The following is a 24,450-nucleotide window of genomic DNA, read 5'->3' as shown; positions in this document are numbered from 1 at the left end:
ATTTAGGCAGAGACCTGTTAATCATCTTTCCCGAGCATGCTCTGGTGGTCTCTGAGTATTTGTTAGTGCTCGGAGATTTAGTTTTTCTTCGCCTCAGCTGGATGATTTGCGGCTGCTAGACAGCTTGAATACATGTGGGGATTCCCTAACAAACAGGCAACCCCCACATGTATTCTAGCTGTCTAGCAGCTGCAAATCATGCAGCTGCGTCGACAAACTAAATCTCTGAGCACTAACAAATACTCAGAGACCACCAGAGCATGCTCGGGAAATCTCGAGCAACGAGTATACTCACTCATCACTAGTCACAAGAAATAAATAAAAAAAGCTTATTTAGGCATTTGCAGAATACTGAGAAGTGTAGGGCATTTTATAATAAAGCTAATTACAAAAGTGGCTAGGGTGTAAATATAGGTATTTACAAAGGACATTTTAGGTACTGGACGAACTCTTTAACTTGTCACCTGGTATGTAGTTACTGTGCACAGTCAGCCAGTGTCTGGGCAGGCCCTAGTGGCCGAGCTCTATGGAAACAAGGTGTAAACTATTAAAGATAAAACCTCTCGTGGCAGGGTAATGAAAGACCGAAAAAGCAAGTCAACTTGCTTATTTTCATGCTGTCTTACTAAAGCAACTTAGAAACTTGAAAATACCCCTTTAAGACTTTCCCATAGACTTAAATTTAAAAAAATGGTTCCAGTTGCGATCCATTTTTTCTGTCTGACAAAAATTCATGCAGTCTGTATTTTCTGATCAAATGAAAAAAAAACCCAGTACAGATGGATTGCAGTCAAACAAAACATTTACAGAGGTTATCTAGGAGTTTGCTAGTTTTTAGGCCCATAGTGAAAAATAACAGGCAGGTAGTCGCTAACAGAGACAACTACCTGCCATTTGTACCTGGCACAGCGCACGTCACTGTTCCTGACGGTGATTCAGCTGCTGCAAGTCACTTGAACAGTTCTTCTTCTGGGCTGCTCTGTCTACAAGGCGTAACTTGCCATGTCATGCTGATTGACTGTCGGCTTCTCCCAGTTAGGCAGGCGATAGCTGGCTGTCAATCAGCATGACATCCTCAGTCTTGGTTCGTAAACAGAGCAGAGTAAATGAGAACCCGCTTCATTAATGACGTGATGTAAGCGGAAGCCACTGAACCGCGGCTGCCTAAAAGGTCTTAGGCGTAATGTTAAAGAAGTTGTACACTACTTGGACAACTTCTCATACCCCTCTCTTGGCTCTGATTAAATAAAGCTTATACTCACCTCCCATGCCGCCGTCTTTCCCACAGTGTCGGCACTCTGGCTCCCGTGCTGCTGTTGTGACAAGTCACGCCAGCGCCCAATCAGCAGTCGGACTTCCTTTTCAAGTTTGATTTGTCTGAAGGCGGGAACAGTGACACGGGCGCCTGCTTCTTGAAGCTCATCAAGAGAATGCCAAGAGTGTGCAAAGCAGTCGTCAAAGCAAAAGGTGGCTACTTTGAAGAACCTAGAATATAAGCAATATGTTCAGTTGTTTCACACTTTTTTGTTAAGTATATAATTCCACATGTGTTAATTCACAGTTTTGATGCCTTCAGTGTGAATATACAATTTTCATAGTCATGAAAATACAGAAAAATCTTTAAATGAGAAGGTGGAGAAGGTGTGTCCAAACTTTTTGTTTGTACTGTATATATGATGCAGGCTCACACGCCAAGCCAACATCTTTCCCAGCAGAAGATGGCTGATTTAATTAGCCATCACGTGCCTTTATCAGCCACGGGTGGAGAAGAACTGCTAACCTGTTAAATCCCGCTCTCAATCTCTGACAACAGCATTTAACATGGGGGGGGAGGGGGCGCATCATTCCATCGGCATGCCCGTGACGTGATCATGGGGTACCATTGGGTCCCCTTGACAAGTCTGCTCAAGACCTCTGTGCATGTCATGACAATTCTCCTGTGTAGCTGAGGTTCATAGGAGACTGTGATTTTCTCTATACATAGCAGTGCTGATGCACTTCTATGTAAAGCACTAACGATCAGATGATGAAAGCTTCAAGTCCAGTAAGAAGATTATTAAAAACAGTAAAAACGAAGAATAAACTGTTTTAAAAAATATAAAGCAAATAAAAAAACACAAGTTCAAATTTTTCCCCAAATAAAAAAAGACTTTTTTTTTGTATCCCTGCGTACTTAAAAGTCCTATCAAAATATAAAATTAATTAATCCGATCGGTAAGCGGCTTAACAAGAAAAAAATTGAAATGCCAGAATTATTTTTTTTTGCCTTTGCAACACTCTAAAAAATGCAATAAGAGTTTATCAACACTTTTTATCTACCCCAAAATGATAGCAGTAAAAACGGCAGCTCAGGGCGCTAAAAATACAGGTGCTTCTTACAAAACTAGAATATCATCAAAAAGTTAATTTATTTCAGTTCTTCAATACAAAAAGAGAAGCTCCTATATAATATAAAGTCATTACAAACAGAGTGATCTATTTCACGTGTTTATTTCTGTTAATGTTAATGATTTTGGCTTACAGCCAATGAAAACCCATATTCTAATTTAGTGAGAAGCACTTAAAAGCCCTCACCCAGCCCCATGTCCCCAAAAATGAAAGCGTTGCAGGTCTTGGAAAATGGCAATACAAGCAAAGTTTTTTTTAATCTTTATCTTTTTACAAATTTCTCAATTGTTTTTTCATCACTTACCGTATATACTCGAGTATAAGCCGAGATTTTCAGCCCCAAAAAATATGCTGAAAGTGCCCCTCTCGGCTTATACTTGAGTCATGGAAGGCGGGGGGGTCGGCGGGTGAGGGGAAGTGACGACTGTCACTCTCCTGCTCCTGGCGCGGTCCCTGCATGTCCCACGGTCTTGGGGCGCGGCAGCTTCTTCCCCTGTTCAGCGGTCACTGGTACCGCTCATTAAAGTAATGAATATGGACTCCACACCCATGGGGGTGGAGCCGCATATTCATTACTTTAATGAGCGGTACCATGTGACCGTTCACTACAGGAAGAAGCTGCCGCTCCCGGAGACGTGGGACATGCAGGTACCGCGCCGGGAGCAGGTGAGTATGTCATATTCACCTTCCTTCGTTCCACCGCCGCCTCGTCTTCTGCGTCCTCTGCAGTGACTGTTCAGGTCAGAGGGCGCGATGACGTATTAGTGTGCGCGCCGCCCTCTGCCTGAACAGACAGTGCGGAGAGACAGGACGCTGAGGAGCAGCGGGCAGCGACGAGAGGTGAGTATGTCATTTTTTTTTTTTTAGTGCAGCAGCAGCATTACATGTGGCACAATGCTTTATGGAGCGTCTATGGGGCCATAAAGAACTGCATGGAGCATTATATGGAGCATCTATGGGGCCATAACTGCATGGAGCATTATATGGGGCATCTACGGGGCCATAACTGCATGGAGCATTAAATGGGGCATCTATGAGGCCATAAAGAACTGCATGGAGCATTATATGGGGCATCTATGGGGCCATAACTGCATGGAGCATTATATGGGGCCATAAAGAACTGCATGGAGCATTATATGGAGCGTCTATGGGGCCATAAAGAACTGCATGGAGCATTATATGGAGCGTCTATGGGGCCATAAAGAACTGCATGGAGCATTATATCGAGCATCTATGGAGCCATAAATAACTGCATGGAGCATTATATGGAGCATCTATGGGGACATAAAGAACTGCGTGGAGCATTATATGGAGCATCTATGGGGCCATAAAGAACTGCATGGAGCATTATATGGGGCATCTATGGGGCCATAAAGAACTGCATGGAGCATTATATGGAGCATCTATGAGGCCATGAAGAACAGCAAGGAGCATTATATGGGGCATTTATGGGTCCATATAGAACTGCATGGAGCATTATATGGGGCATTTATGGGGCCATAAAGAACTGCATGGAGCATTATATGGGGCATCTATGGGGCCATAACTGCATGGAGCATTATATGGGGCATCTATGGGGCCATAAAGAACTGCATGGAGCATTATATGGGGCATCTATGGGGCCATAACTGCATGGAGCATTATATGGCGCATTACATGGGGCCATAAAGAACTGCATGGAGCATTATATGGAGCATCTATGGAGCCATAAAGAACTGCATGGAGAATTATATTGGGCTTCTATGGGGCCATAAATAACTGCATGGAGCATTATATGGGGCATCTATGGGGCCATAAAGAACTGCATGGAGCATTATATGGGGCATCTATGGGGCCTTAAAGAACTGCATGGAGCATTATATGGGGCATATTTGTATATGGAGCATCTTATGGGTCCATAATGAACTGTATGGAGCATTATATGGGGCCTATTTTGTATGGAGCATCTTATGGGGCCATAATGAACTGTATGGAGCATTATATGGGGCCTATTTTGTATGGAGCATCTTATGGGGCCATAATGAACTGTATGGAGCATTATATGGGGCCTATTTTGTATGGAGCATCTTATGGGGCCATAATGAACTATATGGAGCATTATATGGGGCTCCTGATTCAATATGGATATTCAAAAACACTTAACCTACTGATGTCTCAATTAATGTTACTTTTATTGGTATCTATTTTTATTTTTGACATTTACCGGTAGCTGCTGCATTTTCCACCCTAGGCTTATACTCGAGTCAATAAGTTTTCCCAGTTTTTTGTTGCAAAATTAGGGGGGTCGGCTTATACTCGGGTCGGCTTATACTCGAGTATATACGGTAAATTAAAAAAAAAGTTTGGTATAGAGTGTAATCATACTGACCTGGAGAATCATATTGCCAGGTCAGTTTTACCAAGAAGTTGGCAATTTTGTGGTATTGCTTTTATTTTGCAGCTGAAGGGTGTTTTAAGTATAATAGCACCACTTTTCTCTAATTCCATTTTACAATATAGTGAACATGATAAGTAAAAAAAAAAAAATTGTGGAATTTCACTTTTTTTTTCATTATAATTGGCATTTTTCCCATTTTCCAGTGCGTCACATGATAGCATGAATGATTTCATTAAAAAGTACAACTCGTCCGACAAAAAAACAAGCTCTCATAGGGCTTTGTGGATGGAAAATAAAAAAAAGTTGTGACTCTTGAAAAAGGAGGAGGACAAAGAGGAAAATGGAAAAAAAACAACAGAAAATCGCCTTGGGGTGAAGGGGTTAAGGACATTTAGATCCCCACTCATATGAATGAATCCTGTACCGATTGTTTATTTCCTTTTCTGTCATCCCAAATCGGATTAAAAACTGGAAATATCTTCTGAACTTATGGCTTTGTTCTCGTCATATTCAGAGCTGCCTCAGGAGTATATGCCGATGTATTATACATCCACTGGTAGGCTCAGATGCATTACATTGGCTTCCAAAACTTGTACTATTTGGTATCCTTTGTGTCCTTTTCTTTTTTTGCTATATGCCTGTATGTATTGCTGGGCTATTATCCTACTGTAAGACACAAAAGAGCATAGTAAAACCAAAAACACTCAGTTTAAAAAAAATCACAGTAATCCGCAAGTGCTAGTAAAAAAAACAGGGTATTTGGTTGATACGTTTTTGCAAAAAAATGTACCGTATACTAAGCTGCTCCACCAAACGTCAAGGTATACCCATATAGAGCAGTCCTAACTGATGTATGCAATCCCTATCTGATGTGTTTAAAAACCTGATCATCTGTATATAACCCTGTTTTTTACATCTTTTTACTAGCACTTGTGGATTACTGTGATTTTTTTGAAACTGAGTGTTTTTGGTTTTACTGTGCTCTTTTGTGTCTTCAAGTTTCTTGGTGGTGTGTGAACATGTTCCTACAGACTTGTTCACTGTGCAAGTAGCCCATGTGTTCCTGTTTCTATTAGGCTAGGTTCACATTGCGTTAGGGCAATCCATTTAGCGCTAGCGGATTGCGCTAACGCAATGTTTATTTAGGGGCCGCGTTCAGGGGTCGCGTTAACGTCCCCGCTCTCGCAGATCCCCGATCTGCGAGAGCGGGGAACGGACCTCGGGCGCGCCGCGGACGCTGCAAGCAGCGTCCGAGGCGCGTCACAGAAGAACGGCACATCACTAGCGCGAGCCGAAAAAGGCACGCGCTAGTGATGCGCTGCAGGCGAAATTTACATTGCTGTCAATGGGTGCGCTAACGGACCCGTTGCACGGCGTTAATTGCGACATTTTCGCCATGCAACGCTGTCCGTTAGCGATCACCCACTAACGCAATGTGAACCTAGCCTTATCCTACTGTGTACAGCAAAAATTGTAAGTGATGAACGTCCTCTGTAAATTGTCGATGTATATGGCTCCTTGTGCTCTTCTGCATATTGGACAAGTACAGCAGCTTACTGCTATTTTCATGCTTTAGTCTGGTTCATAAGTCGGACCTAAGTAGTGCATCCTGCAATCTTTTTCCCTGTAGATTGCTTCACTGGCTAAATGGGAGCACACAGACAGCACAATCCGTATATACTCTCCTCTGAACGAGCCCTGAATGTGAGGGTAGCAGAGGCTTAGAGAGAGTCTGATGGTTGAATCTGCTGATATTTGTCTTATTCGTCTCTGTATCATCCATTTATGACACTGGTGGGATGTTGGATTTACTTACAAACAACTAATATGTAGGACGAGTGTATGGTTGGTCATATGTCCCTGCTGTTATCAATGTGGTTTCCATCAAATGTTAATATTAGTACTGAACTGTTATAATTATATTATTTCTTGTTCCAAAATAGTAGAACATATCTTTATTTTTACAGATTTCGATCTCACTATTAAAAATGAGTGACCAACTGAAATTCATTGTGGAAAAATTGAACAAGGATCCCTTTAAGAAGAATTTGAACTTAATAACATTTGATTCCTTGGAGCCGATGCAGTTGTTACAAGTCCTCAATGATGTTCTTGCAGCAATTGACCCGAAGGTAATGTGTATTATATTTATTTGGGCATATAAAATCGATGTCTTATCTGTACTTGATCTAACTTCATGTGTCTGTGATGGTAACCAGTATTACGGTGCTGTAGTTTCCTAATTTTATATGACTGTGTTGAAAATTAAAGGTATATTCTTATATTAAATATTTCTGGTTTGTCCACAGGATGTGCTATAAATGTCTGGTAGGTGTGGGTCCTCTCAAGCACTTATGCAACATACTCTTATTGCAGACAGGTATCTTGAGATAACCATCCTCCTATAAAGGTGTGGATTTGCCATACCTCGTTAAACAGTTTTTCCCAGGATTGCAAGTTATCCCCTTTTAATATGATATGCTGTTCACTGGGGTCTGACTTCTGGGACTCCCATGGATCCTGAGAATGGGGTTCTGCAGAAATCCAACTTGAATTCAGCGGAGGTGCGCATACTCTTCCTCTGCTCCATTCATTGTTAATGAGACTGCTGGAAACACATTAGCTGAGTGCTGTACTTTCTCCGTCAGTCCCATAGACAATGAGAGGAGGTCAAGCATGCGTACGTCCTTTTGCTGCAGATGCAGGTGCTGGTTGGACTAAAAGTCCCCGCGGAAGAACCCCCAGTAATCACCAAATAGATCCATATGCAGGGCTGGACTAGTAATGAAATTTAGCCCTGGCATTTGAAAGCACATAGGTCCATGCTTCCGCCTCTTATCCACTTTCCCAGATGGGGTTCTCTATTGCAAATATGACTCTGCCTGACTTTGAAGGAAATCAATATTTATTGCAAGACCAACATTTCCAATAATATTGCTATATGTGATGTGAGTAAATAATACTGCCACACTATGATTATATATGTAATCCAACCACATAGTGACAGAATCATGCCACCATACTGAACATTAACAAACATCACTGTCCCATTATTACCATCAGTACTATAATGTAAGACAAATAATCCCACCAGATAATACAGGAGTGACAATACCAACATACTGATCATTAAGAAAACCTACTGTACTAAAACCGATGTTACCACCATGCAATGACATTCTAATGGTCATATCAGTTCTACTCTGAAGATAATTTTATTCAGTCGCCATGACAGCACAACGAGAGAGGGGAATCCGCCCTTCAGGGACATGAAACCTCAGACATAAAAAAGTGCGGCCCCTCACTCCCCCGCCAGTTGGTTTCCTGTCCCTGACGGGGAACCTCTTCAGACAGACCCGATGAAGAGGGTTGAAGATTAATGAAGATGTCCCACTTCTGACAGGCCGACGCAGGTAGCGGGGGTCCCCTACCTCAGCCTGGTCAGATTGTGGAAGCACCACAAGGCATGGGTACTGTCGGTGTCGGTGACAGCAGCGAGAAGCGGCCCCTGGTGGTGGCCGACTTCTATTGTGGGCCGCGCGCGCGTACCTGGTGAGTATTCGGGGTCTGCTTGCGGGGGCGCGTCTCCTGATGCGTCCGGGACTCTGTGCACTGCCCGGGGCGGGCGCGTTGATGCCGGGCGGTGCTGTGTCTCCCTACACGTGTCGGCCGGCATCGCCGTAGTCGCAACCGGAAGTGACGTTTCCGGATGTTGCGGCGCGGCTTGGTGACGCGGTGGGGCATGCGCAGTAGCGCCGCCCTGGTCAATGGCGGCGCCCTGTAGTCCGGGTGGTGCTACGTCTCGGCGATGAACGGGGGTGCGGCCCTGGGGAGCGGGCCCTATCAGCGGATAGTACGGACCGCACCACAGGGAGTTCCTGCTGTCCCCTCATCTGGGGGGTGGTACCATGGGGGTATATTAAGGAGGCTAATAGCGGCTGCAGACTGCTCCTGATCCCTTATTATAATGGATTCGTCAGAGGGAGCTTCGCAGAGAAATCTACAGCAGCAGCAACAATTGCAACAGTTGGGAAGAGCCTCAGGTCGGTTCCCAGCGGCGGTCTAGTGGCAGTAGTCGCGCTGGTGGGGCCAGGGCTGCTCAGAAATCAACCAGATCCTCAGGCCGTAAAGAGACTCCGGCCAAGAAGGATCCCCCGATCACGGTACCATTCGCTGCAGGGATGGGTAAGTGAGCTACGTGAAAGTATGCTTCCTGATTGCTGTCCCTCCTTGTATTCCCTCTCTCCTTGTTAGGGGAGAAAATGTGACTCCAAGTCCAAACATAGGGAGTGTGCCGTGTGTACAGAGCCGCTTCCGGATGGACATAAAAAGAAGCTGTGCAAAGCCTGCATACAGCGTTTAATCGAGGAGAAGGCCCCTGATCTATCGTCTACTCTTAGAGACATGGTTAGACAGGAGGTCAGAGATTCCATGATGTCCAGGTCTCACAAGATAGTTGCCAAAAAGAGGAAGGAAATTTCATCCCCGGTGTCAGATGTGGATTCGGAGTCGGGCGGTGTGAGTTCGGATTCTATTCCGTCATCATCATCCTCAGAGGATATGGAGTCCAGCCGAGCCTGTCTGTCGCTAGATAGGGTTAATCACCTAGTGAAAGCTGTCAACAACACCATGGGGATTGAAGAGACCCAGTCAGAATGTTCTATTCAGGACATCATGTTCAAGGGCATTGACCGTAAAACCCGTAGGGTTTTTCCGGTAGTAGAAAAAATCAAGTCATTGATTACGAAGGAATGGAAGAAGCCCGAGAGGAAGGGGTCACTTCCACCAGCTTTTAAAAGGAGGTATCCTTTCGAGGAAGAGGCTTCGTCTTCTTGGGACAAGGTCCCGAAACTGGATGCAGCAGTGGCCAAAGCATGCAGGAAATCTTCTCTCCCGTTTGAAGACTTGGGTAACCTGAAGGACCCACTTGATAGGAAGGCTGATGTGTTCCTTAAAGGGACTTGGGAGACAGCTGCGGGATCCCTGAGGCCGGCAATTGCGGCCACTTGCACAGTCCGATCATTGATGGTGTGGCTAGGGCACCTGGAGGACCAACTTAAGGATAAGGTTCCTAGAAGTGAGATCCTATCGTCTATGTCTGTAATTCAAGATGCTGCAGCCTTCCTTTCTGATGCGTCAGCGGATTCTGTCAGGCTGGCCGCAAGATCCTCAGCTTTATCCAATGCAGCCCGCAGGGCACTCTGGTTGAAATGTTGGCCAGGAGATTTGCAGGCCAGATCAAAATTATGTGGCATCCCCTGTGAAGGGGTTCATTTGTTTGGTCCAGTGCTAGATGAGCTGCTTGAAAAAGCAGGGGACAGTAAAAAACGGTTCCCTCTATTGAGAAAACCCTTTTATAGGCGGGATTACTACAGAGGAGGATCTTATCGCCGAAGATTTGATAGAGATCCGAATAGAGATTCGACCAGATATAATAGCAGCAGACGAAGAGGTAGAGGATATATGTTCAACTCCTCTCGAGACTCTAAAAAACCCCAATGACTGGCGGGCCAGGTGGGGGGTAGGCTTTTGGCCTTCTACCCAGCCTGGTTGAGGATTACCAATAGTCCGTGGATTCTTAGTATCATTAAGGAGGGCCTAAAGTTCCAGTTCCATCATATACCTCAGGACAAATTTAAATTAACTGCTATCCGTTCTTCTCCCGCAGAACAATTGGCATTGGAGTCAGATGTTCATGATCTCCAACATAAGGGGGTGTTGATTAAAGTACCCACGGAAGAACAAGGTAAGGGGTTTTATTCCCCTTTATTCCTGATAAAAAAGCCTGATGGGTCATATCGTACCATCATCAATCTTAAAGGCCTGAATGAATTCTTGCTGATCCCATCCTTTAAAATGGAATCTGTGAAAACAGCAATAAAACTTCTTTTTCACGGTTGCTTCATGGTCGTCTTAGATCTGAAAGACGCCTATTACCATGTCCCAATACATGTGAATCATCAGCGCTTTCTCAGGGTGGCGGTTTCTCTTGCCGGCACAGTGGAGCACTTTCAGTATCGGGCACTCCCTTTTGGTGTTGCGGTTGCACCTCGAGTTTTCACTAAGATCATGGTAGAAGTTATGGCACACCTTCACGAACAAAACATACTAATAATTCCCTACCTAGATGATTTGTTAATTGTGGGACGTTCAGAGTCACACTGTAAAGACCAGTTGAATAAGGTGATGGCGGCACTACATAACTTAGGATGGGTTGTTAATCTCAAGAAATCGCGTCTTCAACCATTAACATCACAGGAATTTTTGGGTCTTATTATAGATTCGAGTCAGCAGGAATGCCGCCTGCCGGACTCAAAGGTGAATGGTATTCACCGGCTGGTCACCACGGCGATCAATAATCCCGTAGTCTCCTTAAGAGAAGCAATGTCACTTTTGGGTTCTCTTACTTCTTGTTTTCCAGCAGTGCTCTGGGCACAGTTTCACTCCAGGTCCTTGCAGTGGGAGGTTCTGCATAATTTTCGAAGGCTGGACGGTAACCTCGATAGCAAATTTTCTCTATCTATTGAAACCACTGATTCACTAATTTGGTGGACGCACATTCCGAATCTCCGTAGAGGGGTACCCTGGTCAAATCCAATATCGCGTGTGATTACAACTGATGCCAGCCCTACGGGTTGGGGGGCTCATGGGAAGATGATTGCATTCAGGGGTTATGGTTCCAGTCTGAACAGAACACATCCACTAATTTTAAGGAATTATTGGCGGTAGAACGGGCTTTGGAAGGTTTCCTTGTACATCTATAGGGTAGACATGTCAGACTACTCTCTGACAACCAGGTGACTGTTGCCTATATTAACCACCAAGGGTGTACGCGGTCTAGATCGTTAATGGACGTTGCGAATCGAATCTTTCAGATGGCCGAGAACCACCTACTCTCCCTTACGGCTCTCCATATAAAGGGAAAACTAAATACCTTGGCCGATTATTTAAGCCGCAACGAACTCAAACAAGGGGACTGGTCTCTAAAACTGACTGTCTTCAATCAGATCATACGGTTGTGGGGCTGTCCAGAGATAGATCTCTTTGCCAGTCGAGGAAACAGAAAACTACATCAATTCTGTTCCCTAAGTCCAAGGGACATCCCGTATGCAGTCGACGCTCTCTCAATTTCTTGGAACTTCAGTCTCGCCTATGCCTTTCCTCCTCTAAATCTAATTCCTATAGTCCTGAGGAAAATTCGGGAAGACAGGGCTCGAGTGATACTGATAGCCCCGTTCTGGCCCAAGAGGTCGTGGTTCCCATGGCTGAGAGACATGTCCATTTCCCAGCCATGGATCCTCCCAGAATTACCAGACCTCCTCTCCCAGGGTCCAATCTTGCATCCACGAGTAGCCAACTTACACCTAACAGCGTGGAATTTGAGAGGTCACTACTAAAAGGGAAGGGATTTTCTCAAAATCTTATAAATACACTGCTTAAAAGTAGGAAAACCTCCACCACAAACATCTATGTCAGGGTTTGGAGAAAATTCCTATCGAGCTCTGGGGCACAAATTGATCAAAGACCTGATGTTACTCAAATCTTAGAATTTTTACAGAAGGGCCTAGAGATGGGCTTAGCCACCAGCACTCTCAGAGTTCAGGTTTCAGCTCTGGGGGCGCTATATAATGCTAACTTAGCCAGTAATCACTGGATATCTAGATTCTTTAAGGCGGTTACCAGATCCAGGCCAGTTATTAAACAAAAAATAGTCCCATGGGACCTAAATCTTGTGCTCTCAGCTCTAAAGGCCCCGTCTCACATAGCGAGATCGCTAGCGAGATCGCTGCTGAGTCACAAGTTTTGTGACGCAACAGCGACCTCAGTAGCGATCTCGCTATGTGTGACACGTACCAGCGACCAGGCCCCTGCTGTGAGATCGCTGGTCGTGGTGGAATGGCCTGGACCTTTTTTTGGTCGTTGAGGTCCTGCTGACATCGCTGAATCGGTGTGTGTGACACGGATTCAGCGATGTCTTCACTGGTAACCAGGGTAAACATCGGGTTACTAAGCACAGGGCCGCGCTTAGTAACCCGATGTTTACCCTGGTTACCAGCGTAAAAGTAAAGAAAACCAAACACTACATACTCACATTCCGGTGTCTGTCTCCCGTCGCTGTGCCTCTCTGCACTGTGAGCGCCGGCCAGCCGGAAAACACAGCACAGCGGTGACGTCACCGCTCTGCTTTCCGGCCGCTGTGCTTACACAGTGCAGAGAAGCAGAACGCCGGGGGACAGACAGCGGAAGGTAAGTATGTAGTGTTTGTTTTTTTTTACTTTTACGCTGGTAACCAGGGTAAACATCGGGTTACTAAGCGCGGCCCTGCACTTAGTAACCCGATGTTTACCCTGGTTACCTGGGACCTCGGCATCGTTGGTCGCTGGAGAGCGGTCTGTGTGACAGCTCCCCAGTGACCACACAGCGACAAAACAGCGACGCTGCAGCGATCAGCATCGTTGTCTGTATCGCTGCAGCGTCGCTGTGTGTGACGGGGCCTTAACACAAGCCCCGTTCGAGCCTATTGATAATGTTCCAATCAAGATCTTATCAGTTAAAACGGCCCTCTTAGTTGCCCTCACATCCGCGAGGAGGGTTAGTGATCTACAAGCATTGTCTAGACAACCTCCATATATGCAGTTCAGGGAAGATAGAGTGGTCATGAGACCTGATCCCCCTTTATCTTCCAAAGGTTGCTTCAAAATTTCATAGGTCCCAGGAGGTGGTCCTACCTTCATTCTGTTCTAATCCCTCTAATGAAAAGGAATATAAATTTCATTGTTTGGACGTACGAAGGTGTCTCCTTAAGTACATTTCAGTAACAGACACTTGGAAAAAAGATCACTCCTTATTTTTATCCTACCAGGGGGTTAGGAAAGGGCTTAGAGTATCAAAAAATACACTAGCTAGATGGATTAGGGAGGCAATATCTCTCGCTTATACCGCAGGTGGCGTGGAAGTTCCGGATGGTATAAAGGCTCATTCCACTCGTGCGGTAGCCACGTCCTGGGCTGAGAGAGCAGAAGTGTCGATTGAAGACATTTGTAAGGCGGCTACATGGTCTTCTCCGTCTACCTTTCTTAAGCACTATAGATTAGATCTAGGTGGCTCCTCCGACCTCACGTTTGGAAGAAGGGTGCTGGAGGCAGTAGTCCCTCCCTAGTCACTTTTTCACTTCTCTGAAAGTCTCTCGTTGTGCTGTCATGGCGACTGAAGAAATACGTACGCTACTTACCTGGTAGCAGTGTTTTTTCAGGAGCCATGACATCACCCTTATATTCCCTACCCTCTTTTGTCTATTGGGATCGACACCTCCTTTAGTATAATTCCTAAGTTTATGCACGTGGTGAATTGTACCATATTTTAATATTGTTTATGTGCTACTAACCTAGAAGGTCCTTTCGTTCTCTGTAAACCAACTGGTGGGGGAGAGAGGTACCGCCCTTTTTTATGTCTGAGGTTTCCTGTCCCTGAAGGGCGGATTCCCCTCTCTCGTTGTGCTGTCATGGCTCCTGAAAAAACACTGCTACCAGGTAAGTAGCGTACGTATTTTGTTCATACTGCACAGATAACTTCATTGATCATCGGTGACGTTCTTCTACTTTCTTTTTTCTTTTCATTCACCCAGACCTCCATTGCCACTTCTTCCATTCATATCTCACCTCTGCGAAATAGAACATAGACATCTTTTGTTTATCCCTTTTCCAACCCCTTCTTATATTCCCCCATCTCTACACAAACCATTTAGTGATATAAGGCTGGTTTCACACTAGTGTTTGTGTCCGCAGCATAGGACTGCGTACCTCTTTCCTTCAGATCTGCATACATCCGCATCCATCTTGTTTTTTTGTTAGGAAGTTATAAGCGTTAAAAGTTGAACTGCAATTTCTCATTTTTACAACACCATTTTAGGGACCACATCACATTTGAAGTCACTTTGAGGGGTCTATATATTAGAAAATACTCAAAAGTTACACCATTCTAAAAACTGCACCCCTCATGGTACTCACAACCACATTCAAGATGTTTATTAATCCTTCAGGTGCTTCACAGGAATTTTTGTAATGTTTGAAAAAAAATGAACACTTAACTTTTTTTTCACAAAACGTTTACTTCAGATCCAATTTTTTTTTTTATTTTACCAAGGGTAACAGGAGAAATTGGACCCCAAAAGTTATTGTGTAATTTGTCCTAAGTACACTGGTACCTCATATGTGCAGGTAAACCACTTTGTGGTCGCATGACAGAGCTCAGAAGGGAAGGAGCGCCGTTTGACTTTATCAACACAAAATTGGCTGGAATTAAGATCGGACACTATGTCGCGTTTGGAGAGCCCCTAATGTGCCTAAACCGTGGAACTCCCCATAAGTAACACCATTTTGGAAACTAGACCCCACAAGGAACTAATCTAGATGTGTGGTGAGCACTTTAAACACTCAAGTGCTTAACAAAAGTTTATAACGTAGAGCCGTGAAAATAAAAAAATCATGTTTTTCACTTAAATAATCTTTTCGCCCCCAATTTTTTATTTTACCAAGGGTAACAGGAGAAATTAGACACCAAAAGTTGTTGTGCAATTTCTCTTGAGTATTCTGATACCCCATATGTAGGGGAATACTATTTCTGAAGGCACAGAGCAAAGCTCAGAAGGGAAAAGGCGCCATATCGGAGTTCAGACTTTGCTGGAATGGTTTGAGGGTGCCATGTCACATTGGCAGAGCCCCTGAGGTGCCAGAACAACAGAAACCCCCTATATGTGAACTCATTTTACAAACTACACTCCCCAATGAATTCATCTAGGGGTTCAGTGGTCATATTATTAACACCACATGTGCCTCACAGAATTTTATACCACTGAGCAGTGAAGAAAGAATAAATTACCGTATATACTTGAGTATAAGCCGACCCGAGCAGGTGAATATCGCGCAGCGCTGCACTCCCCTCCCCGTTATACTCACCTGCTCCTGGCGCTGTGCAGTCCCTGCTTCCCCGGCGCCGCAGCTTCTTCCTGTACTGAGCGGTCACCGTTACCGCTCATTACAGTAATGAATATGCTGCTCCACCCCTATGGGAGTTGGAGCAGCATATTCATTACTGTAATGAGCGGTACCATGTGACCTCTCAGTACAGGAAGAAGCTGGGGAGCCAGGGACCTGCAGGGACCGCGCCAGGAGCAGGTGAGTATAATTAGATAGCCCCCGCTCCCCGTCCCTTGCCGACTCCGGGGTATGACTCGAGTATAAGCCGAGAGGGGGACTTTCAGCCCCAAAAAATGGGCTGAAAATCTCGGCTTATACTCGAGTATATACGGTACATTTTTACCACTAAAATGTTGTTTTAGCCCCAAGTTTATATTTTTCCAAAGGGCTAATATTAATTTTTTTTTTTTACAACAAACTATTTTTCAGGCACAGTGCAAAGCTCAGAAGGCCAGATTTTACTGTTATGGTTTGCAGGTGCCATGACCCACTGGGAGAGCCCATGTGGTGCAAGAACAGCAGAACCCCCCATGAGTGACCTCATTTTACGAACTATACCTCTTGCTGAATTCATCTAGGGTTGCAGTGATCATATTGAAACCATTGGTGTGTCACAGAATTTTTTACCATTGGGCAATGAAGAAAAAATAACTACATATTTACCACCACAATTTTGTTTTAGCCAAAGATTTTACATTTTCACACAAGAAGTGGATAAAAATGGCTCCAAAATTTGTCCCACAATTTCTACTGAACGTGGCAATACCCCATATGTGGTTGTACAGTGCTACTTAGCCATACGGAGAGACTCGGGAGGAACGGAGCGCTATTTACCTATTCAAGTGAATGGGTCTGTGCACATGTTAGCGAGTTTCCACAGACCGTGTGTCCATGGGCAAAACACGCTGACATGTCCGTCTTTTAATGTCATCACGGGCCACAAAATGTCCCGCACATGTGCATATGCATAACACACATGGATGTCATCCATGTGACACACATCGGCGCCGGGGAAGAAGCATTACAGTAAGCGCTGTTCCCTGGTGCTGGACACGGCTCTCATCATTCTCACCTGCTCTGCCGGCGATCAATGTGAGCAGGGGAAAATGTTGAAGGTTGCATTTAAGTGATAAAAGGGACAGCTGGTGGCTGCTGGTGGGACTATTCCTCCCATCAGCCTACCCCTGCTGCTGCTAATAACAGTGACTGCAGGAGCGACTGATGGGGGTATTCATCAGCCGCTGCCTGCGCTATATTGAAATGAAAAAAACGGCGTGGGTTCCCCTGTATTTTCTATAACCAGCCAGGCAAAACTCACAGCTGGGAGCTTCAACCCTCAGCTGTCATCTTCAGCAAAGTTGGTTATCAAGAATAGAGGGGTCCCCACGCTGTTTTTTTTAAATTATTTAAATAAATAATTTTAAAAAAGGCTTGGGTTCCCCCCCATTTATGACAACCAGCCTTTCTAAAGCTCACAGCTGGGGCTGGTATTCTCAGGCTGGTAAGGGGCCATGGATATTGACCCCCCAGCCTAAAAATAGCATCCTGCATCTGCCCAGAAAAGCACATCTATTAGATGCCCCAATTCTGGCGCTTTGCCCTGCTCTTCCCACTTGCCCTGTAGCGATGGCAAGCGATGTTCATATTTGTGTGGTTGATGTCCTCTTTGTATTGTCAGGTGACATCAAGACCACGGCTTAGTAATGGAGAAGCGTCTATAAGACAACCTATCCATTACTAATCCTATAGTTATATGGTAAATAAAGACACCGCCAGAATAAAATCTTTTATTAGAAGTAAAACAAAACACAGATTTACTTTTTTATTTAAAAATAACACAGTTGTACTCACCTAACGCCTATTCCACCGAAGCCCTTGTTCGTTATCCTGTAATAAAACAAAAATAAAAAATCAACAATATCCCTCACCTCTCGGTCGTTCTGTCCACGCTGTAATCCATGTCTGGGGGATAATCCGTTTTCAACCTGGACAGTGCCAAGATGCGACCTTCCAGGCTGAGAACCACTGGTGAATGAGCTGCTGGGAACGCAGCGTCAGTGACCGGGGGTGACTTCATAAATGTTACCTCCGGTCAGTGAGGCTTTGTTCCCAGCCGGGCTGAGCTGAGGTGAGATTCCCTCTAACACTGTGAGATCTCACGGCTTTTTTGTGTGGGACAAGATGACGTTTTCAGCAGTACCATGTTTATTTATATCGTCTTTTTGATCACGTGTTATTCCACTTTTTGTTCGGCGGCCTGATGATAAAGCATTGTTTTTTGCCTTGTTTTTTCTTATTTTATGATGTTCACTAAAGGGGTTAACTAGTGGGACAGCTTTATAGGTCGGTTTGTTGCGGACGCGGCGATACCAAATATGTGTACTTTTATTGTTTATATTTTTTTCATTCAAATATTTATTTAGAGATAGAATATATGGATTTTTTTTTATAAATATTTTTACAATTATTTTAAAAACATCTGCATGCTATAGAAGCTGTCACCTCTGCACTGACAGACTTCCTGATCATGCACTGCGCATGATCACCAAGTTTCCTAGCTCTGGTGACCCGGCTGTCATCATGATGATATCGGGTCACCTTGGCAACGATCGAGACCCCATGGCAATGATCGGGACTCCGCGTCACGCCGTGGGGTCTCTGATGCAAAGGCAGAGGGGCTGTCAGCCCTCTGTCGGCTTCCAGAAAGCTGTGATCGTGTTCGATTGCAGTATTTCCAGGGTTAAAGTGCCGGGAGTGGTCTGTGGTCAGCTGTTAGAATCAGCTTACACCCAGTGGCGATGACGTAATGATCCGTACATGGTCAAATAGACCCAGGCCACACGGACAAATCATTACGTCCATTGTCAGAAAGTGGTTAAAGGGAACCTGTTAGTAGGATTGTGCTGCATAACCTACAGTGTCAGGTTGGCTCCATTATACTGATTAAGATGATACCTTAGTTGATGAAATTCGTCTTGTGGTTGTTGTTTAATCGTTATTTTTATTTTTCAGTTAATGATGCTCGTGCTTCGGGGTGGCCTGTGGGGGGGCAATGGGGGGGTCTCTTCATTTGGTGCTCTGATTAGGTATTCACCAGTATGGCTTCTAACAGGTCATTGAGCCCTCAGTGACCTACCCCCTATTTTACATAATGAATACTATATATATAGAAAAAAAGAACCTTCAGCAGGCAGGTGGCGGCGCCTGTGCTGCAGCATGATCCACATGCAGCATAGAATCATATGATTCTGTGATTCACATGCAGCATGATCCGGATCATGCTGCAGCACAGGCGGCACTGCCGGCGCCTGCCTGCTGAAGGTCAATGAGGGATTAGTGACATGTCAGAAGCCATACTGATGAATACCTAATCAGAGCACCACATGAAGACCTCCCACAGCCGTCCCGGAGCACGAGCATATCATTAACTCAGAACTGAAAATAAAGATTAAACAACAACCACAAGATGGATTTCATCAACCAACGTATCATTTTAATCAGTATAATGGTGCGAACCTGACAGTGTCTGTAGGTTACTCAGCACAATCCTGCTGACAGGTTCCCTTTAAGAGCTACTTAATGCATTTATTGTATGGCTTCTAAGCTTAGAATATGTTATTCATTTTATTTTAATTACCTTTACAGCATTCCCTTGACATTCGTGAAGAAATGCCTGATCAAACAGCTAAAAGGATGTTGAGCATTTTGGGTGTCCTGAAATATAAACCTCCAGGAAACATGGGAGACATGTAGGTATCAGTCATTATGAAACTTTGCAAGATGTCCAGTTAAAATAAACACACTTGTATGGATCCAAATATAATTTTTTCTCATATTCATGTACACATGTTTGAAGTATGCTTACAAATTTTTATGTCATGAAAAGAGTATAAATAAACACTGTAAAAATGCAGTGAAATTGGCAAGGAAAACAAAACAGTGGTCAACGGTGGCCATGATCATGGTTGTTGTACTAGTCTGACACGAAAAACTAAGAGATTTTTAATTACTATGATTCTCGCTATCTCCGGCAGAATTTATTTTTTTTTTTTTTTAAAAGTGAAAATTTAAAAAAAAATGACGTCATGCTGAAAATTGAGTATCGATTTTTGGCACAATTGAAGGCCTGTCAAAATTCTAAAAAGAATGATTTTGACTTGATTCTGGTATAGGCGATAGGTACTTATTAGTGATGAGCGAGAGTACTCTGTCTGTAAAGTGCTGCGGAATATGTTAGCACTATATAAAAATAAAGATTATTATTACTCGGGTTTTCCGAGCATGCTCGAGTGTTCTCCGAGTTTTTTTGGCGTGATCGAAGATTATGTCTGAGTCGCCGCAGCAGCATGATTTGTGGCTGCTAGACAGCCTGAATACATATGGGGATTGCCTGTTTGTTAGGGAAAACCTTGATATCTCTGATCTGATTATTCAAGAAAAATCATGATTTTTATATGTAAATGAGCTGTTACAAGTTATGGTCCAGATGCTGATCTGCATGAGAATCTGCTTTCACGAATTTCTACCTCAAGGGAAGTCTTCAAATCCAAAGCTGGACAGATATCTGTCTGAGATGGTTTAGTGAATCCTTAATTGAGCGGGGGGGGGGGGGGGGGGGGACCAAATGAGGCCCCTTCCAACTGTAACATTCTTTGATTCTATGATTATTTTCAATAAAAGGGTCGTTACCAGTGCATCACCCCTGTACCATGTCATTGGATACTTTAGTGTTTATGCAGTGAATAAGAAGTCATAGCTGTTTCCTATAATGCTGTTCTTATCAATATCTTGAAATGATTGCATAGAATTATCTAAGCTTTTTCCAAAGTCTAATAGGAAGGTCATATGCTATTTAACAATAGATTGCACTCTGCATGCATTTTACAGACTACTAGAAAAAAAATGCTATTAAAGGGAATGTGTCAGCAGGTTTTTGCTACCTCATCTGAAAGCAGCATGATGTAGGCAAAGAAGCTGAATTCAAGGATGTATCACTTGCATTACTGGGTGCAGCCGTTCTCAAATAATCAGCGCTTTTAGATTTAGTATGAAGCAGGGCTGAGAAAGCTGCCCCCGCGCCCACCAGGCCGTTTTTGCACAAATAGCACAGACAGTGCGGTGCCTATCACAGGAGGCGGTGTGTCGGACCAGAGCTCACAGGCCAGCTAGTCCCAACAATGATAAGCTACTGGTGCTAAAGCAATCATTGTAAGCAAACAAAACCTTGGAGCTTGATAAGAGAGCCATGCTGAAATCTGTGTTTTAACCCTTACCTCATGCTGTCTTCAGATTACATTGCAAAAACCTGCTGATCTCTATAACCTGCAGATGTGGGGCTAGTCTGCAGGTTAATAGCTTTTTTGAACCTACCCGGTGCTCGCACTTTGAGCCCCAATGCTGGGAGGAAATGAACTTTAGTTGCTTACCATATTGTAAGTGTCTGGTCTTGCCAATGTGTTCTGAAAAAACTCTGAGTTAGATCATTGTATCTTACAATTTTAAAATACTTTGATTGCTGTGGCTCTAGTAAGAGATAGGTGGCAGAATTATGTTGTAAAAAAAGTTGCTAATTTTGCTGCATGCTTTATTTTTCAAATCATTTACGACCTTTTCCAGTTTTGCACAGCTCTTGTCACACTGCGGAAATAAGCAAATATTTATTTACGGTTTTCTTTTTTCTCCTGTTTATTTCTGTGATATTTGGTATCCAGGAAGTTGTCGTAGTCCCATTAGCTTCTCAGAAACTGATGATGTAATGTAATTTTCTCAACATGTCCAATCAATTACGAAATTTCATTTTTTGATAAATTGCTGAAAAGCTATTTCAGAAGTGACAGACAATATTTTTGCACACCCTGTAACTTTTGTGAATTGATAACCTAATTAAATTTAAAATCCCAATATCTCTGGAAGTAAAATAAACCAAATGAGCACATTGGCTAACTACAGTAATGTCAAATTCACCAAGAAAGAGGCCATATAAAAGGACATAGCACAAAAGGCACAGTAATCTGGGATGGAGGCATATCTTCACCGTAAGGTGCCCCCTCGAAATAGTATCGTGAGTAAAGAAGGTGAAGTACTACTACATACAGTTGAAACCAGAAGTTTACATACACTATATAAAAAGACACATATGCATGTTTTCTCAATATCTGACATTAAATCAGTATAAATATTTCCTGTTTTAGGATTACCATAATTAATATTTGCCAAGTGCCAAAATAATTGAGAGAGAGAGAATGTTTTAAGTCATTTTTATTACTTACTGCAGAGTTAAAAACTACATACATTTCATTAGTATTTGGTACCATTGCAGTTAACTGAATGACTTGGGTGAAACGTTTGGGATATCCTTCCACAAGCTTCTCACCATATTTGGTCGGAATTTTGGCCCATTCCTCCTGACAAAAAGGGTGTAACTGATCCAGGTTTGTAGGTAGCATTGCTCGCACCGGCCTTTTCAGCTTTGCCCATAAATTTTCAATAGGATTGAGATCAGGGCATCTGGAGGTAGTAAGAAAGCAGTTGCAGTTCTGACTTCCTCCAGATGTCTGATTTGTCTGAAGGAGGGAAGTGTGAAACGGCCTTTGGCCACAGGGCTCGCGTGACAACATCACTGTTACTGCGCTCGAAATAGAGGTGAGTATAGGTGTTGTTTTACTTGGAAACATAGTGATTGAGAAGAGTTGTGACGGGTGACGAAGAGGGATTGTGTCCCTCGAAACGCGTTGGTTAGCTTTTTTGCCCCATCCAGGCTCCGTAGTTTTGTGACGTCACACGCTGCAGAGCAGCGTCGGCCATTTTTTTCAACCGCGCATCCAGGATCGCCACCGGCCGGGGCGCTTCTGGCTCTGCGCGTCCTTCAGCCATCCCAGCTACCACCACTTCTCCTGCCGTCTGGTGTCCAGAGCCCCCAGTAACATTCGCCGGCTCTTACCCCTAGCGTCATCATCCTACACATCTTACACGACCTAGGTAAGGAGCGGAGTCGCTTTCACTAACTCTGCATACGGTTGCTATCCACATTGTTATCTCTATTATTAACAGTCTGTGAATGTGGTAGGATTGTGGTATACCCATATTTCCAATCTGCTTTAGCGCGATACCTTATTCCTTTGATCGTCTCTTGTGCACCAGTGTGTGTGACAGGTGCGGCACGGCACCTGTCTGGTATCAGCAGCTTTCCTTTATTTACTCACCATTAGCGCCAGTGTGTTAATTTTCATTTTTGATGCGTTTGAATATGTTTATGATAGAGATCATTAGCGAAAAAGAGATGTTTTTGACTCTAGGCTGTTATATATGAGTTATTTGCTGCACTCCTTGCTAAATACTAGGATATAGTAACGGTGTCTTATTTGCAAGTAGCTCCACATCTTCATAACCTATTACATACTGTTTCTCCAGAATGTTTAACAGGATAATATTGAAATTGGTTGAATATTTATGAACAGTGATAAGTTATGAATAAGGCAATTTGTATAATTTTCTGTGCTAGGTTACTTTCTTGGTAACAAAAACTGTGTATTATACAATTTATAACTTAGTTGTCTTGCATTATGTATTTGCTTGTGATGAATCTCAGTCTAGAAACCAAACTACTAAAATCAAGTGTATGTGTTGTTTCAAAGGTCAGAGAAGAGTGAGATATCTGATTGATTAAACTGCTGTCTCCCTCCGAGACCGTGCTGACATCATTAGATGGATTTCCTTAAGGGTATGTGCACACGTCCGGATTTCTTGCAGAAATTTCCTGAAGAAAACCGGAAATTTTCTGCAAGAAATCCGCATTTTTTTTTTTTTTGCGTTTTTTTTTTCCCGTTTTTTTCGCGTTTTTTTTAGCATTCTGCAAGCGTAATTAGCTTGCAGAATGCTAAAGTTTTCCAAGCGATCTGTAGCATTGCTTGGAAAACTGACTGACAAGTTGGTCACACTTGTCAAACATACTGTTTGACAAGTGTGACCAACTTTTTACTATAGATGCTGCTTATGCAGCATCTATAGTAAAAGATAGAATGTTTAAAAATAATAAAAAAAATAAAAAAATGCTTATACTCACCTGCAGACAGCTGATCTCCTCAGCGGCGTCCGTTCCTATAGCTGGTGTGTGTGCGCAGGACCTTCCATGACATCGCGGTCACGTGACCGGTCTCGCGACCAATCACAGGACCGCGACGTCATCGCAGATCCTTCACCGCACACCAGCTATAGGAACCGAAGCGGCAGCATGCACCTGAGAGGCGGGAAGACATCGAAGGTGAGTATATCACTATTTTTTATTTTAATTCTTTTTTTTTGACCAATTATATGGTGCCCAGTCCGTGGAGGAGAGTCTCCTCTCCTCCACCCTGGGTACCAACCGCACATGATCTACTTACTTCCCGCATGGTGTGCACAGCCCCGTGCGGAAAGTATACAGATCAATGCATTCCTAGGTGTGCGGAATCCCCGCAGTTCCGCATTTTTAATGAACATGTTGCTTTTTTTTCCGCGATGCGATTTTTTCGCGGAAAAAAATGCAACATTTGCACAAGAAATGCGGAATACACTGTAAATAATAGGAGGCATATGTTAGCATTTTTTTCGCAGTTTTATCACGTTTTTATAGCGAAAAAAACGCGAAAAATACTGAACGTGTGCACATGGCCTAAGAGTTTTTAGTTCATTTTTAGTTAAGGAGATTTTCTTTAAGGTTTGGTTAGTAAC

The 24,450-nt window shown here is 43.7% G+C and overlaps 1 protein-coding gene across 3 annotated transcripts in view; it reads left to right on the top strand.

Moving 5' to 3' along the window:
- Positions 1 to 24,450, top strand: part of IFT81 (intraflagellar transport 81) — a 230,547-nt gene that overhangs the window by 2,235 nt on the left and 203,862 nt on the right. For 2 of the 3 annotated variants that reach the window (XM_077292909.1, XM_077292904.1), the window contains exons 2-3: positions 6,733 to 6,897; positions 19,387 to 19,490. In XM_077292909.1, the coding sequence (XP_077149024.1) occupies positions 6,754 to 6,897; positions 19,387 to 19,490 (248 nt within the window). In that variant the 5' untranslated portion in view covers positions 6,733 to 6,753. Of the gene's footprint in view, positions 1 to 1,445; positions 1,468 to 6,732; positions 6,898 to 19,386; positions 19,491 to 24,450 lie in introns of those variants that run through there. The other variant, XM_077292913.1, reaches the window with a different exon arrangement.

This window comes from Ranitomeya variabilis, chromosome 1 (assembly GCF_051348905.1).
Source record: "Ranitomeya variabilis isolate aRanVar5 chromosome 1, aRanVar5.hap1, whole genome shotgun sequence".
Lineage (NCBI taxonomy): Eukaryota > Metazoa > Chordata > Amphibia > Anura > Dendrobatidae > Ranitomeya > Ranitomeya variabilis.
Note: the sequence above shows the minus strand (reverse complement) of the source record. Positions and strands in the feature narration are given on the sequence as shown.